This window comes from Euleptes europaea, chromosome 1, assembly GCF_029931775.1.
Source record: "Euleptes europaea isolate rEulEur1 chromosome 1, rEulEur1.hap1, whole genome shotgun sequence".
Classification (NCBI taxonomy): Eukaryota; Metazoa; Chordata; class Lepidosauria; order Squamata; family Sphaerodactylidae; genus Euleptes; species Euleptes europaea.
In genome coordinates, this window is record NC_079312.1 from 156,348,340 (window position 1) to 156,374,346 (window position 26,007).

The window sequence follows — 26,007 nt, forward strand, 5'->3', positions numbered from 1 at the left end:
GGTTTCTGATGATTAAAATATTTCAATAGCTGGTATTAGGTAGAGGAGATCTGGTCCCGATTCCATTAGAGGCGCTCACAACGATGGTCCTCCCTCAGCCGAGCGGGACAGCATCCAACCCCCCCCCGGGTTTCGTTCCCGGGGGAGAGTTTGGGAGTCAAACCGCACTGGTCGGCAGCAGGAATTGCCTGCTCCACGTTCCACCTTTTAGGAACGAGGTCAAGTCACTGAAAGTGACTCGTATCCAAAGCGCCTCCTGGTTCTCTCAAGAGCTCTTGAGAGAAGTTGCGATCAGATCAGCCATCTTGCCGGAAGTTCGATTTTTCAACCTCTTTTGAGGGCAAGAGAACCCGGCAGGGTCCATCCCATTTGGAATTGTGGTAAGATGTTTTCATGTTAGCTCACAGATTCCTTTATGATGTCCTTATTTAATTTTGATATTAAGTGCACTCTTATAACATTTTCAGAGGCCATTGGCCCTATGAAGCACAGGTTATCATAGCAAGAAATCCATTGTGATCTTTGTTTTTGATTGTGGTAAGCATACCCTACTAATTACAATAATTATATTAATGTATTAAATGTGATAGTTTTGAGTGCCTTTTATGTATCTCTACAGAGGCGTTTGTGCCCTAGCGAGGCGTTTGAGCCCTATACTTAAACGAAGAACAACTGAAGAAGCTTTGCTTATGCGAAACGACCACCAAACTAGAGGTGTCATCTTGAAGTACTTTGTGTTATTGAAGAACATTGTATATCTCATGTTGTGAGGTGAATTTAACCCAACTGAAATAAAGGACTTTATTTTTTGTTCTTTACCTTTCACTATTGTTTTTGAGGTATTGGATGTATTGTTGTATCTTATTTTTACGCTGTAGTAAACTATTTCTAGTGAATTTATATTGCGAGCCCTCGTGCTCATATTGTTGTGAAACCAGGTAGTAGCTGGAGATCTCTCGCTGTGACAACTGATCTGCAGGCGACAGAGATCAGTTTACCTGGAGAAAATGGCCACTTTGGCAGGTGGATGCTATGGCATTATACCCCATTGAAGCCCCTCCCTTCCCTAAACCCTGCCTTCCTTATGATCTACCCCCAAAATCTCCAGGTATTTCCCAACCTGGAGCTGGCAACCCTACCAATTGGCGGGGGGGGGGGGTTCCTAGGTCAGATGGTGTGATTTACAAAATACATTCCATTTTCTTACCTCTCCTTTTTCTTAAAAAAATAACACATCACTAATCTGTTGGAGATGAAGCATTGATTGCTTGATCAATATTTTATGTGGTAAAGGGAATGTTCCCTTGTTGGAGGGAAGTGGTAATCCCACCAAACCACAACCTCCAAAGCTGCCTCTGCCTAGATATTTTTGCACATTAGAAAACTTTGGCAGTGGATCTCAGTTCCCAGCCCCTCGCCATTTATATATTCTTTGCTTGTGTGAAGCTGTTAAAATAATTAATGCCTTTATCAGGAGGCTTCCTCTCTTCCTTCCTTGCAACCAGTATTTTGCATTAGGAGAGGTGTCCCTGTCATTGCCTGGATGGTAATGGATCACAATGCATCTGACATCTGCTTCCTTGGTTCCCTCTTAGCCATTACCTTTTGCCCATGAACAGCAACGAGGGGCTAATACCACATTTCCAGGCTCCCTACATCCAGTGTTATTACTCTGTCAAAACTTCTGTCGTTAATCAAGGGATTTTCTTCTGCCTATGCAGCCCGCACACTTTGCCTATCATTCTTCCCCTAAGGTAGCTACTCTCCCCCTTCCCAACACTCAGAGTGAATAATCTTCATAACTTGGTATGGTTTGCTTCTCTGGCTTTACCTGCCTTGCAGCTGGGAATAGCAGGGTAGGGTGCTGAAGCCAAAAATATATCCCATCCCTTTGAGATAAGCTAAAAAGAGAAGTACCACAAGATAATTGCAGCCTTCCCAGTTTCATCAGTTTCACTGTGAAGAATCTCACATTTGAGACAGCAAGAGAGTCATCAGCCAGTTTTAAAATAACCTGGCCTCTTATTGCCCTTGCTGCACTTCACTGTGGAGTAATTGGTTTTTGTTGTGGGGGAAGTCAGGAATTGGGAATTTATGTTATGTTTTGTTTTTTCACATTTATGAAAGAATAATAAAAAATAATTTTAAAAAAAGAAATTGGGCAGCTTTATTAAATGGCTATATATAGCTTGGATGCTTGGAATTAAACCCAAGGCATTGATTATTTCTTTTTAAACCTCATCTTCTAAGAGACAAACTACAGGTAGCTGCACTGTTTAGGGGATCCACACATATTTGTTCATATCTAAATTGGAAAGTCTATTTTTTTTAAACAAAAATGAAGCATGTACACAAAAGGTGCTGTAAAATACCCCTCGCCTGACTTAACCTTATTGAGCTCCTTTGCTTTTAAGATTTTTCTTCCAACCCAGCTTACCTCTGTAATTAGAACTGGACTGAAAGTAAAATAAATAAAGCACTAGAGAGCAGTGAGATGTTAGTTTTGTTGTTTTGCTGTTTTATTTGGGCGATTGTATCTCAATATTTTCCCACAAGCCACTTTGGAGAGAAAAGCAGCATACAAATGTTGCAAATGAATAAAGTTGAGCGAGGGACATTGTTTAGCCTCCTTCACCTACACACTCCATTATTAAGTGCTGCTAAATACATTCTCACAAAGATGCAACACCTCTGCCTCCAGATAAATGCTGGGAATTTAATTTAAGTCCAAGAAGAGGGAGACCAATAACAGGTCCAACTGAAATGTAATAATTATCTTCCACAACACTTAATCCAGTGGTTCCCAATGTTTTTAGAGTTTCAAAGAACACCTTGTCATGGTTTCTTTGATTTTAAAGCATGTCCTTTTCTCTTAAACAGAATAAATACATTTGAATGTCTATACAATAGAAGTTAAAAAAACATATCAGTTAAGAACAATAGTGTTATTTGTAGTGTTGTACGTGAAATGACATTTACCTCTCTGTGTCCAGTAAGCCACATAGGCACTCAATGGACTGAGCTTAAACAATGCACCACCACTGCACTGAAAAAGAATACAATATCTGAAGCAAGCAATGACTAGATGAACATGTGTAAGGGGTGATGAGATTGCTTCTACTGCCCTCACTTCCTCCACACAGTCAATTGAATGACTGCATCAAGCACAAGTATATACAGATGTCTCCACAGAACTGGGAACCCTGGCAAAGCAGAGTTCCCCACAGCATGGAGAGAGCTTTACCAGGGTTCCCAATTAACGTAAGCGCATAAGAAGAGACCTGCTAGATCAGATCAGTGGTCCATCTAGTCCAGCAGTCTGTTTCCCACAGTGGCCAACTAGTTGCTCTGGAGGGTCAGCAAACAGGGCATGGAATCTAAGGCCTTCCCCTTATGTTCCTTCTGAACACAGGTGATGTATTCTGCCTCTGGATGTTGAGTTTCATCATAGAGTCAGTGTGGTGTAGTGGTTTGAGTACCAGACTATGATCTGGGAGACTCAGGTTTGAATCTCCACTCTGTCATGGAGGCTTATTATGGGACTTTGAGCCAGTCTGAGCCTAACCATCCTCACAGGGTTGTTGTGAGGATAAAACGGAGAAGAGGAGAACAATGTAAGACACTGTTGCTCCCCATCGGGGGTAAAGGTGTGTTTCATAGGTATCCTCCTTGAATCTACCTCATTCCCTTTCAAAGCCATCCATGCTTGTAGCCACCACCATCTCATGGTTATACAGAGGGGGCTTTAGGGGTGTGATGTGCACAGTTTTGTGTTCGTAGGCTCAATGCGGATGTTGATACTGAAAATAAGGACACTATCCCAAGTATGTCTTTGCCTTTTGCTGTGACCTGCACAAGCATTTCAGTCTAAATTATTCTTCTGAGGCTCTTCTGAACATCTGTTCCTTCTTCCTGTTTTCAGGCTGTGAAGAGTTACTGAAGGATGCGTTATCTGTTGAAAGCCTCGGGCCTCGGCACTATGAGACAGAGTATGTGGATTACTACTACCAGGTAACAAGAGCTGATGCTTTACTCTCTTCTTTGTGCTGTTCTGTGGGAGTCGAGTATTACAGTGACTTTCCCCGTGTTGCATGAGGCCTTTTATTGCTCATAGTGGCACATGGCTGCAGTTTACAGAGAAAGCATACAGCAGCCATGAGAAGCAGGCAGAAGTTCTGACAGAGCCAGATGAGGGCATTTCAAAGACCAGGAATGTTTGGTGTAATCTGGATCTACAGGCGATAAATGTTATATTCATATATAGCTACAAATAAGGTGGGAGGGGAGTCCCACTTTTGAGTGGTTGCACAGCAGTGGAGCCCAGAAATGTCAAGGTGAAATTTTTACAATTGTTGTATGGGCTATGAATGCACTTTAAAATTATGACCAGAGGCTCTGTGCTGAAACTCCCTTGGTTTGGAAGACGTTTTCTTCTCTCCATTTTCCTACTTGTGCGTCAGAGAGACAGATGCTGCTCCATACTTGAAATCAGGATAGTTACTTGTTGTTGCTGAACTCCCTCTGTTCATCATATTATTTCCTGGTTATAAATGGAGTTATTCATTGCAGCCTTTTTAAAATGGGGATGTTATTGTGTATCTTACTTTTTGGAAGAGTTGGTACTAGAGTTACATATTGTGACAGAGGAGATAGTGAGGCAAAAAAGATGTTTTAAAGTTGTGACAGTTCCTATGGAGACTTTCTATAATAGCTACCATCCAGAGAGTGAGCTCCATACATACATAGAGCAACCATGTGAAGCCTCTTGATCGTACCACTGAGGTAACTAATCAGGGCTAGACACTCCCTGGGACTTGGGTGAAGTCTTCTTTTATTTATTCGCTTTATTCATACACTGCTTTTCAATCATAATGGTTCTCAAAGTAATTTCCAATAGTAAAATCAGTTCATATATGGACAGTGTATTCACTGAACCGTTTGAAGTAAATGGGTGTTGGGGATGATATTGTCTGGGTCTTGATACTTTGCTGCTCTGAGAGAATTTCTGAGGCAAAGAGAGGTGAGCCCCTTCTTCAAGCAATCTTTCTGTGGAATAAGTGCTGCCAATTGTTTCGAATGAAGCCAGGCTGATTTCCAAGTGCTGCAGCTCTTGGTTCTGCTCCTCATCAACTTCAAATGTTAGGAACTGGGGAGGGGGAGCAGATGTTCCTCAGGGAATGCACTCTAGACCTTCAGGTTTTCTTGCCTTCGGCGCTTGTTAGTTTGGGCAAATGGCATCAGCCCTCCCAGTTCTCAGAACTCCCTGCGGTGGTGGCTGTTGGTGGTGCTGTGAGGACAGTGATGGATAAAGTCCTCTGGCCAGCTCTACCATTGACACTGGGAACTTACTGGGTCTGCAGCAGTGGCTGTGGAGATGTAGCTGCAAACTGTATGCTCTGCAGCTGAATGCTTTCTGTCTCTCTGTGGGTGGGGTTTCCTTATCCTAGGTGATGTCGAACTGCCATAATTTCTGGCTCAACATCAGTAGTAGCAAACGTCTAAGCACAAATGTCGATGTTCTTCAGCATCTTCTCCCCAGTCCTGTGGGAGCTGCTGCAATCACCCCTCCTGCTGCTGTTTTTAGTATCACCCTCTCTCTGTCCTCTGTGGTCTGAATGGCAAAACCCTCTTGGAAGTGAGGTTGAGCTTACTAGGGGGTAAGGTTATGCTATGTCAATTTGTTTGTTTGTTTACAGTATTTATATACCCTACCTTTTTCCTCACACAGGATCCAAAGTGGGTAACACCCACCAATACAAAAATAATAATAAAGAATAAAAACGTTAAAACGTTAAAATGATTAGACCAGACAGTTAAAACAAATAAGCCAGAGCCTGTTCATGCTTGCCTCATTAGCTCTTTTAAATAGTTCTGTCGTGCTGAAAAGCCCCGATGGTAGGGTTGCCTTGTCTCTTCTGGGAGGCAGTTTCACAAGCAGTGGGCAGCAAGAGAAAAGGCCTGAGCCATCAAGATCCTGACCTCGAGAATGGAGGCAGGGAACTGCTAGGAGACCCTGTTGTGAGTGGGACATTTGCAGCATGGGTTCATATCAGGAAAGGTGGTCCTTCAGGGGTTATATTATGCAATATCTTTTCTCCATCTGAGCTTTGCTGGTTCTCTCTGACTGTCCTGCTGCTTCTTCCTGGTGATAATGCTTCAGGAATGTAGATACTGATTTGGGAGGCCTATTAAAATATTTGTAGCTTAATAGTGGCAGTACTGAGGCATTTTACGAGGCAATAATTTTGGAGCTTTACTCAAAATAGACTGCTTGCCATTCAGCTTCACATTTGGCTAGCCTTAGCACTGGAATGAATGCACTCTCCTATCTGTGTGCCTGCTGATGACTGTATTTCAGTGTTGCTCCAGCTCTATCTAGTGGTGGCAAAAAAGATGAACAAAAGATGTCAAACATGTGGAGTGTTGCCAACCCCAGGTTAGGAAATTCCAGGAGATTTGGGGATGAAGCCTGGGAAGGGACCTCAGTAGATATAGTGCGATAGAGTCCACACTTCAAAGCAGTCAGTTTTTCCTGGTGAATTGATCTGTCTAGTCTAGAGACCAGTTGTAATTCTGGGAGATCTTCAGGCTCCACATGTAGGCTGGCAGCCATAAATTGGCTACCATTGTATTGTCTATTCCTGCTGACCTTTTCAACAGGTTTTTTCCTCCCCTTGAAAAATCTTCTGCAGCTTTTTTGGTAAAAGGAGGGCTAGACTGCATGGTCAAATGGCTAGTACCCACCTCGCTTAGAGGTTAACAGTCACTGCCTCTTATCACCTCCATCGTGGACACTGTTGAGAGGTTTAATTCTGAAACCAATTCTACAGTCAAGTGATGTGAATCTGGTAGAAATAAGAGCCAGTTCATACAGTTGGATGGCCTCCACTCAGTCATATTAGGCATACATTGGCCTGACCTTTGGCAGGTATGCACCCAGAGTTGTGTTGAAGAAGTATCATGTGATCTGGAAGTACATTTATATGTTGGTACATACATTTGCTATGGTCAAATCAGCTAAATATTGTAACCCTTCACTCGCGGAAATCTCTGTGTATGCAATAGTATGCATGCATATTTGCTTCATCTTCCAACATACTTTAGAAATATGCATGCCCTAGGACAAAGGTGCATGACCACATGTCAATTTCATGGTAGTCACAGTGTGTGAACTGATTCTAGTTGTTAGAAGAGGCTCTGCACATACAGTCATAGTTCTTTGAATAAGTTATAAGATTATAGCATGGAGATATGTTGTATTTTGGACCCTTCAGAAAACCCCTAAATTTTAGCTGATTATCAGTTGCAAAAACCATCTTGAGTCGGAGAAAGCACTGCGGTCAGAACAAACTTAGTACCTGGCTCATGGCTCAGAATTGAAAAGTACTCAAGTACAAAATAGAGAATTCATAGGAGGATAATTAACCCTTGGATAATGGTGGGGCAACTTGCAGCAACTTGATGTAACCCCTTATTAAATGCATCATAAGGCAAAGGGGAATACACAACTGAGGTAAATATTAACCAGGAATTGTGGAATGTTGCTTTACACAATACACGATTCAAGAAAACAGTCAGATTTATAACATATTAACACAGCACTGTGCTTCATCTAATTTACAAACGAGGCCCAGCAAACCCCTGCTGACCTACTGTAATACATCAGTACACTCAGGCAAGAAAACCAAAGATGTGACATCTCATCAGATTTTTAATTCACATTCTTATTAGACTAACTCTTCTCTCTTGACCTCAAAACCTAACTCATGACTAGGCATGCCAGTTTTTTGCTGGCAAAACCTGAGAGCATGGAGGGGCAGAGACTTCTTGGAAGCAACTTCCTATTTTGAAACAGGAACTGACATCATGGTACTCTAGGATATTCAAAATCTCCTGTTTTACCCTAGAGGTTTTGAAATTCCTAGAGTATCATGATGTCACTTCCTGTCTTGAAATAGGAAGCGACTTCCACATGCAGCTTCCCTCCCCCACTGCTCCAGTGAGTGAGGGCAGGGGACAGGCAGCATCACTGGGAGGTAAGTGGCAACCCTATTCTTGACTTAGTCTTCACTATCTAACTTCTTACGGCTAGCTTAACCTTCCTCTATCAGATCTTAACGTCCAGTACACAGCTCATGTTGGCTGATCCAGAGCACAGCTCTGATTGGCTGCTGGGTCTCTCAGGTACATTTCTGTGCTCTACCTCTACTGCATCAAGGGGTTTGTAGCTCAGTGGCGGAACATCTGATTGGCATGCAGAAGGTCCTAGATTCAGTCCTTAGTTTCTCCAATTAAAAGGACCAGGTTGTAGGTAATGTGAAAGATCTCCACCTGAGACCCTAGAGAGCCACTGCCAGACTGAGTAGACAATACTGATGTTGCTGGACCATTGGTTTGATTCGGTATATGGCAGCTTCATGAGTACCTCTAGCACTTTATCCTAATGCTTGCATGTATTATATATTATATCCTAATGCTTGCATGTATTATGCTGCATGTATTATAATTCTGCAGCTATCATTTTAGGTTTGTGATTAGGTTCAATAGCCCTGTACTCACAGCCTCTCCATACATTGACTGAAAAACTTCAACATGTTACTCTGCAGCTCATGCATTGCATGCAGGATTCAGATTTTGGCACTTTGCTGTCAATGAACACATATTATACTGAGTCAGACCATTCATCTCTCAAGGCTGGTACTGCCTACTCTGAAGGGTGCCAACTTTGGGTTGGGAAATTACTCGAGATTTAGGGGTGGACTCTGGGGAGGAGGGACCTCAACAGGGCATAATGCTAGAGTCCACCCTCCAAAGCAGCCATTTTCTCCAGGGAGAATGGATCTCTGGCATCTGAAGATTAGTTGAAATTCTAGGATATCTCCTGGTCCCACCTGGAGGTTGGCAACCCTACTTCTCTGGCTGGCAGTGGCTTTCTAGGGTTTCAGGGAGAGGTCTTTCTGGCGATGCCAGGGATTGGACCTGGGACTTTCTGCATGCAAAGCAGGTGCTCTACCACTGAGCCACGGCTCCTAGCCAATGGCACTTTGCAATGTGCCAACAGTTGAATCCTGCATATGGTACACAGCCAGCTCATCATGAGCTTTGAGACCCAGTTCTACAAGCTTTTCTCTCTTTTGTGAATAGTCCCTCTGTTGATCGGAAAGTCTCCCTAGGTTTATGAATGTGATACTGAGAAATGGCCACAGGAGGTCAGTGTGAGACAAAAAGAGGCACCTCATGCTCCCTTACTTTTTGATGCCTCTGTTTTGATGAGCAGCTGCTAAATCTGTCAATATCAGGATTATGATTCTACACCACCACCCACACACACCAAAGAACAAAAGAGAGGTAGTGTGTTAATTTGGGCATCCTTGAGGATTCAGGGTTTATAGAAATAATGGGTGTGCCTTGTAATGGGAGCTAGTATATTGTTGATTCTAATGTATTGTTAAAGAGCAAAACTAAGAGTAAATACCTATGTACCTTCAAAGAGGAGTGAGGGTGGAATTTATCCCTGTGGGCTGAGCTCTGCTTTCCCTCAGCTTCGCTCCTCAACTGATGAACACACAGCCTATGGATCAAATGCACACCCTTATTCTTCAAGCAGGCTGCCTTCTTTCTGTTATCCAAGTATCTACTGTACTTATCTGCTCTACTGTTTGTTCAGCATTTTATTTCCCCCTTTAAACCCCCTTTTCACTGCTTATTAAAATGCTGAATTGGTTCCAATAGAAATGGAGAGGTGGCTTCTTGATTGAAACAAGGACCAGCCAATCAGTGGTGCACACAGCCCAACTCTAAAATAATGTTACCAAGCTGAAGGTGGGGCCTGGAGTTCTCCCAAAAGCACAACTGAACACCAAACGACAGAGAACAGTTTTCCTGGAGGAAATGACAGCTTCAGAGAGCAGACCATGGTATCCCATCTTCGCTGAGCTCTCTTCCCTCCTCAAACTCTGCTGTCCAACAGGTACCACCCCTAAATCTCCATGAATTTCCCAAGCCAGAGTTAGCAATCCTATCTGAAGTCCATGAGGTTAATTCATACTGAAATGAAGGTCAGCCATTCAGTACAATGCAAATCAGTTTTCAGCTGTAAACTAGAAGAATGTGTTCTCCCTGAGCCCAATCCTTGGCTATGTGTATGCTAAGCAGTGGTAAATTTGCTTCCACAAAGGACTCCCCATTAAAACTACCTAATGCTCCTGTCATCCGTACAAGAAATCCCATGGCAGTTTGCACCCTGCACTATAAGTGCAGAGCTTGAATGATTGTTCTGACACATTGTCAGGCCTGAGTTCCATGAGGTTGAAGGAAAGACAAAACAATGCAAAGGCAGAGAAGGAGAGATGGAGGTGGTAGCAAAAACAGCTCTCCTCAGTTCCACATCAGTGAGCATGCTTAACCTTTGGAGGAGCATCCTGTCACCTGTCCTGATGCAAAGAGACTATCTTGTCAGGTCTCCCTACAATCTACTTTCTTGGCCAGAGAAGGTTGGTGATTCAGAGACTTCATCCCTCTTGGACATCTTCCATGTTCTCCTGTTCCAAACTTGCTATATCTGCTGTAGAATCCTGCCCCCCTCCCCCAACAATAAGAACCATTTTTGAAAGCTGGAGAAACATTGTCATTGAAAACAGTTCTCAGGCTTTCCCCAAAATAATCTGAGGACTCTTCCAGAATACTCTGTTTGGAACAGAATGATCAGATGTTTGTAATGTAGGGGATCTGACCTGTCTCCCCACTACCATATGGGCCTTGCCTGAACCAGAGCCCTGGGGAGCTGGGCCACAGTTCCTGACTCCTAGTTGCTCATAGCATGAGCAGAATCCTCTGGGAGCAGAACCTCTAGAGCCAGAGAGCAAGGAAGAAACAGCCCCCTCCTGCTGCTGGCAGATAAAGCCTGTGGTTCTTCATTTGGAACAGCAGGTTAGCAAAGGATGGAGATTGTCCTTTGGTGCCTGGTGTCTTCACCCACCCACCTTGCCTGCCAGCTTATCACAACTACTTGGGCCTACTTCAGCAATTTTATCTCATTTTTTAAATGGGCTCTCCCTCTTACCAAGATTATTATTATTATTATTATTATTGAGCCCCATGGCGCAGAGTGGTAAGCTGCAGTCCTGCAGTCTAAGCTCTGCTCATGACCTGAGTTCGATCCCAACAGAAGTTGGTTTCAGGTAGCTGGCTCAAGGTTGACTCAGCCTTCCATCCTTCCGAGGTTGGTAAAATGAGTACCCAGCTCGCTGGGGTAAAGGGAAGATGTCTGGGGAAGGTACTGGCAAACCACCCTGTAAAACAAAGTCTGCCTAGTAAACGTTGGGATGTGACGTCACCCCATGGGTCAGGAATGACCCGGTGCTTGCACAGGGGACCTTTACCTTTTTTACCTCATTATTCCCCGTAATTTATTTTATTTTATTTATTGAAAAACATTTCTGTGCTGCCTTTCCATTCAACTCAGGGTCTGCAAGGCAACAAATATTTCAAACATTAAAACAGAATTTAAAATGCAAAAAAAATAGACAAAATATTTAAAACAGTTAAATAAAACATACAGACACATAGTCCTGCGGACACACAAAGAGGGAGCAGGGCTAAGTGAGGGAATACCAAACCAAACAAAAAAAGTCATCACCTACTAGCAGAAGACACTTATAGAGGGAGATAGACAAATCTCCCTGGGGAGGGAATTCCAAAGTTTTGGTGCCACAATCAAGATTGCCTTTTCCCAGATGTCCCTCATCTAGCCACAGATGGAGGTGGCACTTAAACCAGGGCCTCTGAAGATGACCAGAGTGGTCAGCTAGGTTCATATGGGAGTAGGTAGTCTTTAAAGTATGCTGGCTTCAAGCCATGTGAGGCTTTAAAGGTCAACACCAGCACCCTGAGCGTTTCCCCCATTTTAAAAAAAAAACTATGGTAATCACAATTTTTTAAAATGATCCCCAGTCTTTAAAAAAAGAAATCCTTGCAACTAGCAAATCATCACAGCAGGCAGAGAACTAGGCTAGAATCTTTGCATTGCTAATTTTATGTTTGCAAGCAGGGTTCCCCCCCCTTCTTGTGCAATTTTTGAAACTACAGTCTGAACAAGTGCAGTCTAATCTAGCATGTGTAAAGCCAGGCTGAACCATGGATACTTTCTAAAGCCATTCACTCCAATCCATCAGTTTATCGTAAATTTGGAACTCTGATACAAGTGTGGGGCTCCCGCTGCAACAAGGATGTCCTTGTTCATTGCAGTGGAGGAAGCAGATCTATACAGTGCATCCCTGCATCTTCAGCAGTAGCAAGAGGGGTAAGAAAGTACCAAAACGAGGTTCTGAATGGAGCATCAAACCATTCTTGCTTTGTTACTGCTGCTGCCCCTATTCCCCCCCCCCTATTTTCTATTGCCCCTGCACAAATGTGGTGGTGATTTTGGAGGGTCCCCCCACCCTGGCAGGCTAGGAACTCCCTTTTCTTTCCCTTCCCATACTGAGCCATGCTGTAATGCTATGCTAAATTACAGGATGCTAATGCTAAATTACAGGGAAAATGTCCTGTACCATGTTGAAAACAGACATTCCACCTGCAGCCACTCTGTAGTGTCAGAGAAAATGAGGCTTTGATTTGTTTTTTTCTCATGCAAAGAGGGGAGCCCCTATTGGACATGGAATTATCTCAGCACTTTATTCCCCTCAGCCCACGTGGGGAAAATTCCCTGTGTAGAAGCAGCCTAAGTCTATGCAACTCCCCTCCCTCGAATAACATTAATGTGGAAGCCTATAACCCCAGGGGCTCCATGTCTGTGTAGGAGCTCATGTAGGTTCACCACGTGTATACCATGTTACCCTTTATCCGGAGAGCCTTTTATAATCTGTGTGTATCTCGTATCCATGCCTAGACTGATCTGAACTTTGGGCATGCCAAAGAAGGCTGCACTGGTTTATAAAATAGGGGAGCACGCTGTTCATTAGGATTGTCATGCAGAACAGGTGCTGATTGCTGCTGGCTGTTTATTTGTCGCCTCCTGCTTGTTTTCTGGCTCTGGCTTTCTCTGTCTTAACTGCCAAGCTGTCTCCTTTGCGAGGTAGAAATTAAATGGTGCTAGCCCAGTCTAGGGCATTTTCCACATGCCTGCCAAGTGATTAAACACACAGCACGAACAGCAGAATATTTTTGTTGTTGTTGGGTGAAATATGACAAATAAATTGGGATGGCTTCTGAGGTGTAGCCTAACCCAGCGGCTGATCTGCTGTTTAGAAAATATTTTCAGGAGCAATTAGTGGGGTCCCCACTGGGATCTCAAGTCATGCTCTTCTTTCGCTCTTCCTTCCTCCTATTTTTTTTAGTCCTCCTATTTATTTATTTTTAGTCTTTCTGGACAGCCTCATTTGCCATCTTCTGCTGACACCCAGACCAAGACATAGAGGATGGTGGCTCTCTTTCCATGCACCGAGCAGTTTAGGGGCTTAGAGTGCAGAAAAGCAAAAATAGATATGTCTCCAAACACAATTTAAAAACTTGAATACATATCAAAATTAGAAACACAGACCCACAGGAATCAGACATTACAGCCATTACATAGTAAAATGCAGAGCCAAGTCAGGCTTGCACACAATAAAGTAATAAACCTAATCCCAAATAAGGGGAATGGAAAATCCTAATTATATGTTTATGTTGCATGAGAAATGATATCGTGATTTGTTAAACTTTCAGTTTGATTATATACTTAATAAACAGAAGGTGATTCTAAATGTTATAGTTACAATTTAAGGAATACCTCAAAGAGCATAAATGGTTTTATTTAGTTTCAGTTTATTGATATAAAATTTATAGATGTTAAAGGAAGCCACAGACCTCAGTATGCAAGACCTGAGCAAGGCTGTTAATGATAGGATGTTTTGGAGGATGTTAATGCATAGGTTTGCCATGAGTCGGAAGCAACTTGATGGCAGTTAACACACACACACATTGGTTAACATAGTACTTAGTACCTGTAGCAGAATTTACAAGCGTAGTTTGTTGTATACCTGTATAACATATGCTGAATTCATGCTTTATGTACTATACTATTCAAATAAATTATTAATTTTTAAAAAACTCAACCTCAGAGCTTTCTGTATATAATTCCAACGAAGGATATTAATCAAGCAACAACAACAACAAAAGTGCCTTCAAACCTCCTATATCTAATCCAGGCCTGACTTCATACTTGTTCCATAATCCCATTGAACTGGAGACCAAGCAGGAGAGCAGGTCTGACTTTATGATTCAATTTATGCTTAACAACTACTTCATGAAAGGATTTTTATTACTTTTTTTATAATGTGCAGGCCTAACTTGGCTCTGTACTTAATATGTCTGCATGTCTAATTTGACACAGACGAAGAAGATTGTCACAATATGTTTTTTTTTCTTGACTGTGTGCCATAATTAAAGGCAGGTATTTTTTAGTCTTGTTACTTGCATACATATATTGAGAGTTCATTTTTGGATTGATGTATCTCATATTTCATACATATGTATTCAGGGGTTTTTCATATTGTGCTTGGTTTTATGGTCTCCTTTTAACCCGACAGCTGTTTTGTGAATATCATTTTAGGCTGTTGAATGTTGTTCCATGCTGTTTTTACTCCTCCTGTCTTAATAGTTGTTAGTTTTTGCACTCTTTTATGTTTTTATTTTATTTTACTTTGTGAACTGCCTTAAGCAGGTCTCTGGAGAGGCGGCATATAAAGTTTCTAAGTAAATAAACACCATCAGATCTATAGATTAACTCCATATTGCTGATGCTCTGCAGCACAGCTGACCCTTATGACCAACACAGTTGTATTGGCTGGTTACATATGGGTTGTGTGGCAATGTACAATGAAGCTATGGTATCTAGGCATAAATTTGAATTGCCACATTCCATCTGCAGGCTGTTAGTGGCTAGCTTTGTCTAATTCAGGGGTGGGGAACCTTTTTTCTGCCAAGGGACATTTGGATATTTATAACATCATTCGCGGGCCATAAAAAATTATCAACTTAAAAATTAGCCGACCAAGCCCCAAGCAGGCAGCTGCCCCAGATGACCTCCCCGGCAAGCAGTCAGGCATCCAACCGGTGGCGCACTCGCCCACCTGGTGGCACAGGGTGGTCTGTTGCACCAGCCGGGTGTAGCTGTCCAGCCACACGCCAGAGTTGCTCCTGTTGCACATGGTCGGGGCCGGATACTACAGCCGGCTCCTGCTACCTCCGCCTGCAGGGGTGAAATGAGGATGCAATGGCTAAGAACTCCCCCACACATTCTGGCCCTGCCTCCTTTAACCCCTCCAATGTCGCCACTTCGCCCCCAGCCCTCTTCTAGTACAGAGGGAATACGTTTCTCCACAGCCTGGGTGGGAAAGGGTTAATACAGTTTCTTGGGTCCTAGCAGCTCCATAGCTAACGACTCTTCTGCAAGGGGGGAAAAAGGTTCCTTTTCTGACAAAACAAACTGACATCCGCCTTGAATAGAGGCTATCCCTGTCCACGGGAGGGGGCGGATCACCAGTCGTAGATCCTTCTGAGATAGAGATCTGCCAGGACCCACAAAGGGCCAGACCAAATGATTTTGCGGGCCTTAAACACCCCCCGGGCCTGACGTTCCCCACCCTGGTCTAATTGAACCCCCAAATTTCACTGCTATCAACTGTTTGTATTTAGTTTGATGCAGAAGCCATCTAGAGTCTTTTGTTTTGAATGAAACTCAATTGATGTCTATTTGTGCCTTTGCTTCTAATTGGTACAAAAATCTACTTATGGAAAGTGTACTAGGTAGAGAAGAAAGACTAAAGGATGGATGATGTGTGAGAGATAATCTGCATTAAAGGCTGTTAAAGATGTTGGAGGAAATTGATTTTTTAAAGTTCTACGTTAACACTCTTGCTTAGGGTTGCCAACCTCCAGGTACTATTAAAACTGATCTCCAGCCAACAGAGATAAGTTCACCTGAAGAAAATGGCTGCTTTGGCAATTGGACTCTATGGCACTGAAGTTCCTCCCCAAATCCCGCCCTTCTGAGGCTCCGCCCCAAAAATCTCCCACCAGTTGCGAAGAGGGACCTGGCAACCCTACTCTTGCTACATGCAGGAAAGGATGTCTCATGGAATGAGTTCCTATTTCCTGCTGGGAGGTGTTTATTCATTTTGCAGTGGTATTATAAGGATTTCCCCATCAATTCCACCCTGAGTTCTTCTGATTGGATTAAAAACGTGATATTGAAGTGCTCCCGTATTACTTAGTAGCCAATGATAAATAATACAGTTGGAGGTTGGAAGATTAACGATCTGTTTATTGTGGCCAAAATAAATGCAGTCGGGTGTGATTGCCCCCAAAGCAAGCAGGACAGTTCACACACAGAACAAAGGATTGCCACAACATTTATAACCTTTGGTCAGGGGTGTTACAATATACGTAATACAGAGCATAGACATACAAAGATCCAATGATGGACACCTTTGGATTAGCATAGGCCTATCAGTGGGGGTTGAGGCGGGCATTTAGGTGGCTACATGATCTGGGGCGGGGAACCGGCACTTAACATTCCTTAAGCAGTAGGTAATTCTGGGCCGTGTATTGGTGGAAGGCTGTACCAGACACAGAGCGCCTGATTTACTGACTCATGACTCCCGGGTGCCACCTTCCCAAAACCCTCGTGTGTGTGTGCACATGAATGCATAGTGTTTCAAACCAGCTCTTATACTTTAGGCCTAGCATTTCCATAAGAGCAAGTATGCAGACTGAACACAAAAGCATACATTTCCAATACATTTCCCATAGTATATAATGATTTCAGGCATTACAATATGTAATTCATGTGTTTTACTTTTTTTTCCTTCTCCCCTTTTTAATTGGGTGTTCTGCTTTGGATTTGGTTATACTTCCAGATGTGTGGCATTTATGTATCACATATAAAGACAAAAGCTCCCCACTTCCTTCCTTTATCCACAAAGCATCCTCATAAGCAATTAACTCGGCATATATTTTTAATTGCAATTATACTTGATTTCCCTTCCAGCGTACCAATATACTGTTCAGCAATAGAATATGTTGCCAAGGGAGACTGCACAGAGTCTCCCTTGCGTGAAGGTTTAAAATTCAAAGTTAGACCCAAGGCCAAAATTTCTTAGGCATGGGAGAGGATATCCTGCTTAGGACACAAAGTTGAACTGAACGATCTGTGGCATCCTTTCTAGTGTTCTGAAGTATCTTCTTTTGGAAAGCACCTAATGTAGTTAAGCCGTTTGATCTGTTTACGACATCAACTCCATTTGCTTTCCAGAAATTGTGAAAGGTGAAGGGTTGGCAATACTGTATACCAGTACTAAATTTCAGCCCTTACTCCCCAAATAAGGTCAATACAGAGTTTAATTGGTACACTTTCATCTATACCCCAATCATAGAACTTGTATGGCACTGATATGCTGTGGAAAGATAACATGAGCCTACTGTAAATTCGAATATGTAATATCCTTCATGATGATAGCCAGAGCAGGACTGATGCACGTGTTGGCCATAATCCAGTTCAGAGATCAATGCATATTTAGTCCAACACAGATTATAAACATGTTTAGTGATTTTGGTAAATTTGAATGCACTTCGGTTTGTGTTGGATCGTGGCTTAAAAGCATACTTTCATTTGCCTTTGATTGGGGTCACTGATTGGAAACATATTGCTTTGTGTAGGAGAAAATTAAGCACCTTACAGTGCCGTCCTAAAACGAGTTATACCCTTGTAAATTCACTGGAGTCAATCAATGCAGAAGGGTGTAACTCTTTATCCCTGAGAGTTCTGTGTTTGTGTAAAGTGCTGTCACATTGCAGCTGACTTATGGCAACCCCAGCAATGGGGGGGGGGGGCTTTCAAGGCAAGTGAGAAGCAGAGGTGGTTTGCCATTGCCTTCCTTGGCAGAGTCTTCCTTGAAGGTCTCCCTTCCAAGTACCTACCCTGCTTAGTTTCCGAGATCTGATGAGATCAAGCTATACCATGCTGCCTTTCCTCCTTCCCTGGGAGTTAAAAGGGCTTAATTTTGGTGGGATTATTCCTATAATTGTTTCTTAATTGAATTGTTTACTCTCCCACATTAGAATCTTTAGCCACTAAATTCCTGTGAAAGGGGTTAAGAGGCCTAATCTAATCCTTGGGGGAATAGGTCCTTGAAGTCAGTTTTTGGTTGTATAGTCTAATGGAGAGACTGGAGTGGTTGCCCAGCTCCCAATAGAAGATGTACCTGGTTGACAATGTAGGAAGTGATCACAAGATAAATGAGCTCTTCTGCCTCCTCCAGGTATCCCTCCAGTCACGAAATGGGAGACAACCTGGAAACTCCTGCAAGATCAGAGGGAGCACCGTTAAAGGGAGTAGAGGCCTGAATCTTTCATGATCCTTTTTAGGCGTGGCAACTTTTGAGGAGCCTACAAATTACATTCCACATACTGTAGCATAGCTGCAAAAGGAGATGGGCAGAAAATGGAGCCTTGATTGCAGATGAAATGTGGCCAAGATTGGAGAAAGGATGGGAGGTGTGACAGAGGAGCCCTTGGAAGCTCTATGTCCAAGGAACCCAACAAAAATGTAGCCAGCACCACTATTACAGTGCTTACTGTCTCCCCGAAGATAGCTGATCTTGGCCTTTGAACCTGTGGTAATTGTGGGTTTCAGTAAGATTAGGCTGACTTTGTTTTATAACCTCAAAGGTCATATGGAATTCAACCTCAGTTGCCAGGTGAGCACTTAGCTCATCCTGGCTTGCCTTTAATTCTCAAAACTGTGATTGTGATTGATTCAGGGGCTGCTCAGCATCCCACAGTGTCTGGATATTGGCTTGGCTGACCCAAAACTGCAGTTACCATGGGTAGGGTTGCCAGCCTCTTGATGGGGCCAGGAGATAACCCAGTGTTACAACTAATCTCCAGTTGATAGAGATCAGTTCCCCTGGAGAAAATGGCTGCCTTGGAGGGTGGACTGTATGGCATTATACCACACTGAGGTTCCTCCCCATACCCTGCCCTCGCCAGACTCCACCCCCAAAATCTCCAGGTATTTCCCAACCCAGAGCTGGCAACCCTACCTATAGGGTCACGTCGTCACTGCCCCAAGGGTCTTAATGCTGTCAAAACTCAGTCCTGGGCTAATTGACATGTATGTAAGGTCCAAATGAACCTCATGCTTTCTGGCTCTTTTAAAAACAAGCACTTATTAGCAATGTCAATGCTGCCATGTTTGTCCTTGACAAAAAATTGCAAGGTGTCAAATAAAATATTTCTGTAACGGAGAAGGGCAGTTGTATAAGTAAATATATGCAATAGAAAAGACTAATTCTGTGAAATCTTTTTTCATGTGTGAGTTTTTAAAATTCAGAATATTGCTTTATCAGTCACAGAGACCTAGAAAAATAACGTTTTATACATTTTATACATGTTGTTGGCAGTGGGAGGGAGTGCCCCAGATGTCTCATCAACCAGTAGTTTCTTTTCATGTTTTGTGGATGCTCATTCAAACATCCCATGGGGCACATCTGGACTTGGCTTTTGCATGGTGGTGAAAGATGAAAAAGGCCCCTTTGATGCTTGCAGTTCCTACAAAGCACTTGCAGTCTGTTTGATATTAGGTCTGATGTAGTTACCATCAGAGCATCCAAAGATAGATCTGAACAACCCAGTGAGATCTGTGGGAAATATGCAAGTGTGGTTGGGTCTGATATTGGGAGAAATGAATTCCATCCCTTCCAGTTTTAATGGAAGTGCCTTATCCTGTATGTTCACCTTATTCTCTAAAATGGGAGTCATAATCTCATGCAAAGTTAAGGCTATGGCCACAGGCTGGGGAATGCTGTGAGGCTCTGGCCAAAACAGGAATACATTCAAGCCATTCCCTGAATTTGGGGTGGGTCGTGGAATGCTAAGTAGAGTTACACTCTTTTAAATCCATTGATGCCCATGGGCTTAAAAGAATGTAACAGCTTTAGAATTGCACTGTAATCCTCTTATTTATTTATTTATTTACTTCAATTATGCCCCATCTTTCTCCCTAATGGGGACCTGAAGTGGCTTACATAATTCTCTTCTCCTCCATTTTATCCTCACAACCACTCACACTGGGAGGTAAGTGAGGCTGAGAGTATGTGACTGGCCCCAGGTGATACAGCAAGCTTCCACAGCAGAGAGAGGATTTGAACCTGGGTCTTCCTAGTCCTAGTCTCACACTCTGGCCACTACACCACACTGACTCTCATGTGGGAAGAAAAGGGAAAACATGCTAAAAGTTCTTTATCTGATTGGTCAGTCCAAAATAAACATGCTACCACCTTCCTCTGTTCTGGCCAATGACCACCAGCCAGCTATCACGGTATAATAATCAGTGTTGGACTAGGACCTGGGAGAACCAGATTCAAATCCCCACTCTGCCTTGTAGCTTAGGGTGACCCTGGGCTAATCTCAGCCTAACCCACCTCACTGGGTTATTATTAGGATCAAATGGAGACGGGGAGAATGACGTATGCTATCCTGAGTCCTTTGAGTTCAATTGAGTTCAGTGGACTAAGAATGGTGTAACTCCACTTAGGATGGCACTGTAAATCAATCAGTCAATCGCCAAAGTACTGGGATGACTAACAGTTGTGATGGCTGTTAGCACTCAGTTTTTTTAAGTTAAGTTTTATTAAATTTTATGTAATTTGTATTTATGTAAACCCATGTTTATATTCAGGTAAACTTGGAACCACCCTAACTTGCTACGTATTAATATTTTGTATAATTTTTAAAGTGTTTGTATTTTAACTGTTTTGAGAACAGAAGTTGAGAGTGCAGAATAGAAATGAGGGTAATAAATTAATATTTGGTGTGACGTTCAGAGAGACCTGAAGAGGTTGTGTAACTTTAGCTGAAGTCCATTTCCCCTGTTATGGGCAGCGAAATAGGAGCAGGTGGGCCATGGGATTTTTTGTCTGACGTTTATTGGTTTGTTTATATAAATAAATCTCAAAAAAGTGTCCTGCTCTACATGGGAGCACCATTTGGGGGGGTCTTGGGATAAAGTTCCTGGGGGCGGGGAGAGAACCCAAGCTAAATTGCTTTCCATTAAGGGATAACTGAATTGGGTTGATCCCTAGGGCAGGGCTTCTCAGACTTTGAGACAGGGAGATGTAGGGATGGGCATTTTAATTTCTTTTAACTATAGTTTGTGTTTTGGTTCTACCAAATTTCCAACGCTGTTGTCAATGGTGTGTTTCCTTTGTGTGATTTTTTGTTACCATCATTTGCAGGTAAGTAATGGATAAAGAAATATTGAACAATGTGCTACACTTAACAGGAAGAGTTCAGCATAAGTAAAAAGGATGAGGGTATGTAATAACTTGCTTTGAGGTTTGCCAGCCTCCAGGTGAGGCACAGAGGTTTTACAGAATTACAACTGATCTCTAGACTACGGATATCAGTTCCCATGGGGGAAATGGCAGCTTCCACCCTCCCCGGGCTCTGTCCCCAAATCTCCAGGAAGTTCCCACACTGGAATTAATTTATTATTAGGTCTATGACTGCAGCCTTTGACCAAGGGAGGAGGAAAGGAAGGGAGGAGAAGACGAGGGAGGATAGGAAGCATAATACATAGTAAACATGATAAGGATAATACAGTTAAGTTAACAATGCTAAAAATTAGGCGTCAGCCCAATAAGTAAAAATCCTAACTAAAATAAACTGGGGGCGGAGCGAACTGACTAAAAATTGCCAGAGGTAGGCGTTGAGTTCTTTTTTCTTAAGAGCAGCCACTCTGGCCAAAAAGCAGGCAACATTCGATGTAGCTGCACCATTAGTTGAGTGGAATTGGCAACCCCAGGATGTAGCCTAGCACACAGCACCATCTCTTGGAGAGATTGTTGTGGTTGAGGGGTAGGGCCTCTCCTGTTACCCTTTAATAAGCTTGCCAGATGACCACTAATGGTGGGCAAACTCCCAGCAAGTTTGGCTGCTGTCTGCTGATGCTTAGCTGGTTGGCAGGTGGAAACAGGCTAGCTAAAGGTGGGGGCAGTGATTGCCACCATCTCATGATGACGTGACTTTTAGTGCAACGCTTTTGGGCAAAACCGATCCTCCCTCCCCCCCCCCGTGGTAAGTAACTGCATCCCCAGATCTACCGGTTGCCAGGCCATGGCTAGTTGCCCGGCAACCCTGCCCTTTAACCTCCCCTTGCTATCTCTTCAGGCTGCAGGGATGAGACTTATAGCTGCCACCACCAGGAATTTTGACTTATGGGAGGGGAACACCATGAATTTTCCTCCTTCTCAGGTTTGTACAAATTGGATTGTAGGCATGCCAGCCTCCAGGTGGGATATGGGGACCCCCTGGAATTACAGCTCATCTCCAGACTAGAGAGATCAGTTCCCCTGGATAAAATGGATACTTTGGAGGGTGGACTCTGGGGCATTGTACCCTACTGAGCTCCCTCTCATCTCCAGTCTCCACCCCCAAATCTCCATTAGTTTCCCAACCTGGATCTGGCAACCCATCCCCTCATCCCCCACCAGTGGCCAGGGTGACCTGGCAACCCTAGGTTGTGCTACACAGCAGACCTGGAATGGCCAAAGGCATGACAAACACTCTAGGGAGAAAAAGGGAGGAAGTAAATTTAACAGTGCCCATAACCTGATTTTACATCAAAATAATATTGGGGGAAGGAGAAATGGACAGTTGATTCCTATTACTGAGAAGCAAGGAACTGGCAGTGAATCCTTACTGCTTGGGTAGAGTCAGAGAAACTGGGCCGCCTCCAGAAATTCCACATTTCCCTAGAGAGAAAACTTCTCCATACTTTGGAAATTGTGGCTTTAGAGCATTCTCTTTGATGTCAGATGTGATTATTCTAGTAATCTGTGTGATAAATTCATATTCTGTCTATGGTTTATGGGTATAATCCTGTTTAAAACGATGAAACAGTTCCATCAGATATTGCAATCCCAACAGACAGACCACAAATTTCCTTTCCTGACTCTGCTGTTGTCTCTACTAAATATGGTGCTTTTGGCAATTCATCTTCACTGTTTTCCCTGAGCATCTCCAGTGGACAATTATCCAGCATGGCAAAAGAGTAATGTGCCACCTAGCCCAGACAAATTTAAATGGAAATTGCCTGTGTTCACCTGACAGTCAGCTGAATTATATGTTTAATGTCTACAGCTATGCATTAAGAACCCATGTCTTTTTCTTTATAGTATGTATATTATAGTACATAAAGCACTTGAATTTAAAAAAAACCTTTCCGTTTAAATTCAATACTAATTTAAAGAAAATAATTCATGTGACTTGTAACAAAGGCTTGGATAATTTCTTCCTCAAATCATTCTTTTGTTTGATAAAATTGCGTCTACTTCCAGTGAAGTAGATGCTGGCTTTGTTTAAGATTCTGAAGTGGGGTTTAGCTTATTTTACTAGCATATTTTTTTTTCTTTATTAATATTCTTTTCTTGCTTCTCCGACCATGCGGATTGAACTTTGTGGTGTATGTTTGCAAATGCAATAACTTATTTCTGTTCTGTGGTTCATGTTCAGAATCTGATATAATGAAACAGATTCTTCAGAGCTTCAGCATTAATTTTGTTTAAATATCCATGGTTCTGGAGATATAGCTGAAAATCTGTGAACAATGGGTGCAGTCCTGTGGAATCTGAAACTTAGGGTAGGTGTGATGCTCCCCACTTGTGCTTTCTAAATGGAAATAATTGTCATAATCATCAGGAAGGGGCCCTGGCTCAGTGGCAGAGCATACAGAAGATCCCAGGTTCAATTTCCAGCATCTCCCTCAAAAGGATCTCAGCCATAAGTGTTAGGAAAGACTTTTCCCTGCCATAGATTCCAGAGTACCAGATCAATGGTTTGACCATAAGGCAGCTTCAGATGTTCAGTAACAATGTACTAAAGGTAAAGGTCCCCTGTGCGAGCACCGGGTCATTCCTGACCCATGGGGTGACGTCATATCCCGACGTTTACTAGGCAGACTATGTTTGTGGGCTGGTTTGCCAGTGTTTTCCCTTTTGCCAGTATCTTCCCTTTACCCCCAGCAAGCTGGGTAATCATTTTACTGACCTCAGGAGGATGGAAGGCTGAGTCAACCTTGAGCCGGCTACCTGAAACTGACTCCCATGGGGATCAAACTCAGGTTGTGAGCATAGCTTTTGACTGCAGTACTAATTCCCCAGATATCAACCATTTTTTCAGAGTGCCTTATCCTGTACCAATGGTACTAAATTTTCATTTCTTTGGGTTTTCTCTCCTGTTGTAACATAGATCCAAGTAACTATTCTTCCCCTAGCTTGATGGAAAGGGCTGTCATCACAGCCCACTTATGGCAACACCATAGGGATTTCAAGGCAAGAGACAAAGAGGTGGTTTCCCCTTGCCTGCCTCTGCATACCAATCTGGGACTTCCTTGGAGGTCTCCCATCCAGGTACTATCTCTACCGTACCACAATATAATTCTTCCCATCAAGTTCCAGTATGATTGAAACTGGGTCTTCAGAAAAGGTTTAACATATTTTCAACTATTACAAATGTTGTATAGATGGAAAACTGAACACTTGTTAGGATTTTGTGTGTTCTATCAAGGCTCAATACTATATAGATTTTATGATAGTATGAATGGAGGAAAATTCACTTGGAGGTTGAGTAAGAATAAAAAAATACTTTGTTCTTCTTGGAGTGGAATTGATATGAAGCTCTTTCACGAACCATTACTTCTGACCATACTTCTTTGAAGTTATTTTAGATTCCCTTTAATTCCAACGAAGTAGGAAGGGTGTATGTTTGCAAATGCAATGACATCATAGACCACTTCTTCATAGATGCACCAAATTAGGAGCAATCCAAAGTGCTGTGTGTTTTAGAAGGGGGATGAAATTGAGTGAAAGCACAGATAGCTTTCAACTACAGAAAGTAGCACTGTGTTGTTTTTGTAGCATTCCTGGGAAGTGCTACTGGTATCCCAATTAATAGTTCTTTCTGCACACTTTTTATTGCTTTGAAATCTCTTTTCTTTATTTTTAATAAAAAAGGTAATCAGCACAAATGAAAATGGGGAGGTATAAAGCCAGATGTAAGTCTTGCAAATATCAGTATTTGGGGGGGGGTGTTTATGGAAATGTTATCCATACTGGGTTTTCCCCCTTTGATTTTCTTAATAATCGCCTACTTTGAATCAGACATCTTCCTGAGTAGAGATTTGCTTCAGATCTGAAGCCCTGTGCCTGCTTTCCTGGCATGGATTCACAGTTTTGCAAGAACGGTTGAATTCTGACACCTGTATAATCTATGCGGGGGTGTCAAACTCATTTGTTACAAGGACCGGATATGACATAAATGTCACTTGGTCAGGCTGGGCCATGTGTACCATAAAATGTAATACTAAGTACCGGAGATACAAACTTTATAGAAGACACAGGCAAAGCCAATTAATGATATTTAATGATATTTATTTCTACTTTACGAACATGCTTAAAACAATAACACTCTGACAGTATTTTCTATTATTAAATAGTGTTTGATAATTGACACCTCAGGAATGGGGGGGTGCCCCAGCTGGGGAGCCTGTAGCAGGCTCGCCAGCCCAGATCGGGAGCGGGCGGAGGGTTGGCTGCCTCAGCTGGCTCGTGGCCCAGATAAGAGCTCTCAAGAGGCTGGATCCATCCCCCGGACCTTATGCTTGACACCCCTGATCTATGCAGATTAAGACAATTTGTATCATTTATTCTGCTTTTGTTAGTTATTGGGATGTAAGATCTATGCAGGGCATGAACTATCCCTTCCATCCCTTTGGTCTTTTGAGATTTCAATATGTATTGGACACGTGTCCAAGAATATTTTCATAAACCGAAGGGCCTGAAACCATTTTTAAGTTGTGCCATTCTATCTAGTAATGCTTCAAGTTTTTGCAAAGAACACATTACAAAGACAAATGTATCCTGCTCTCAATGCTTATTTTCTCTTTTCTTGATAGATAAATAGAAATAT

The 26,007-nt window shown here is 42.7% G+C and overlaps 1 protein-coding gene across 1 annotated transcript in view; it reads left to right on the top strand.

Moving 5' to 3' along the window:
* The window catches only part of RAB11FIP4 (RAB11 family interacting protein 4), a 271,185-nt gene that overhangs the window by 119,537 nt on the left and 125,641 nt on the right, over positions 1 to 26,007 (top strand). The window contains exon 3 of the mRNA XM_056858462.1: positions 3,923 to 4,011. Coding sequence (XP_056714440.1) covers positions 3,923 to 4,011 — 89 coding nt within the window. The remainder of the gene's footprint in view (positions 1 to 3,922; positions 4,012 to 26,007) is intronic.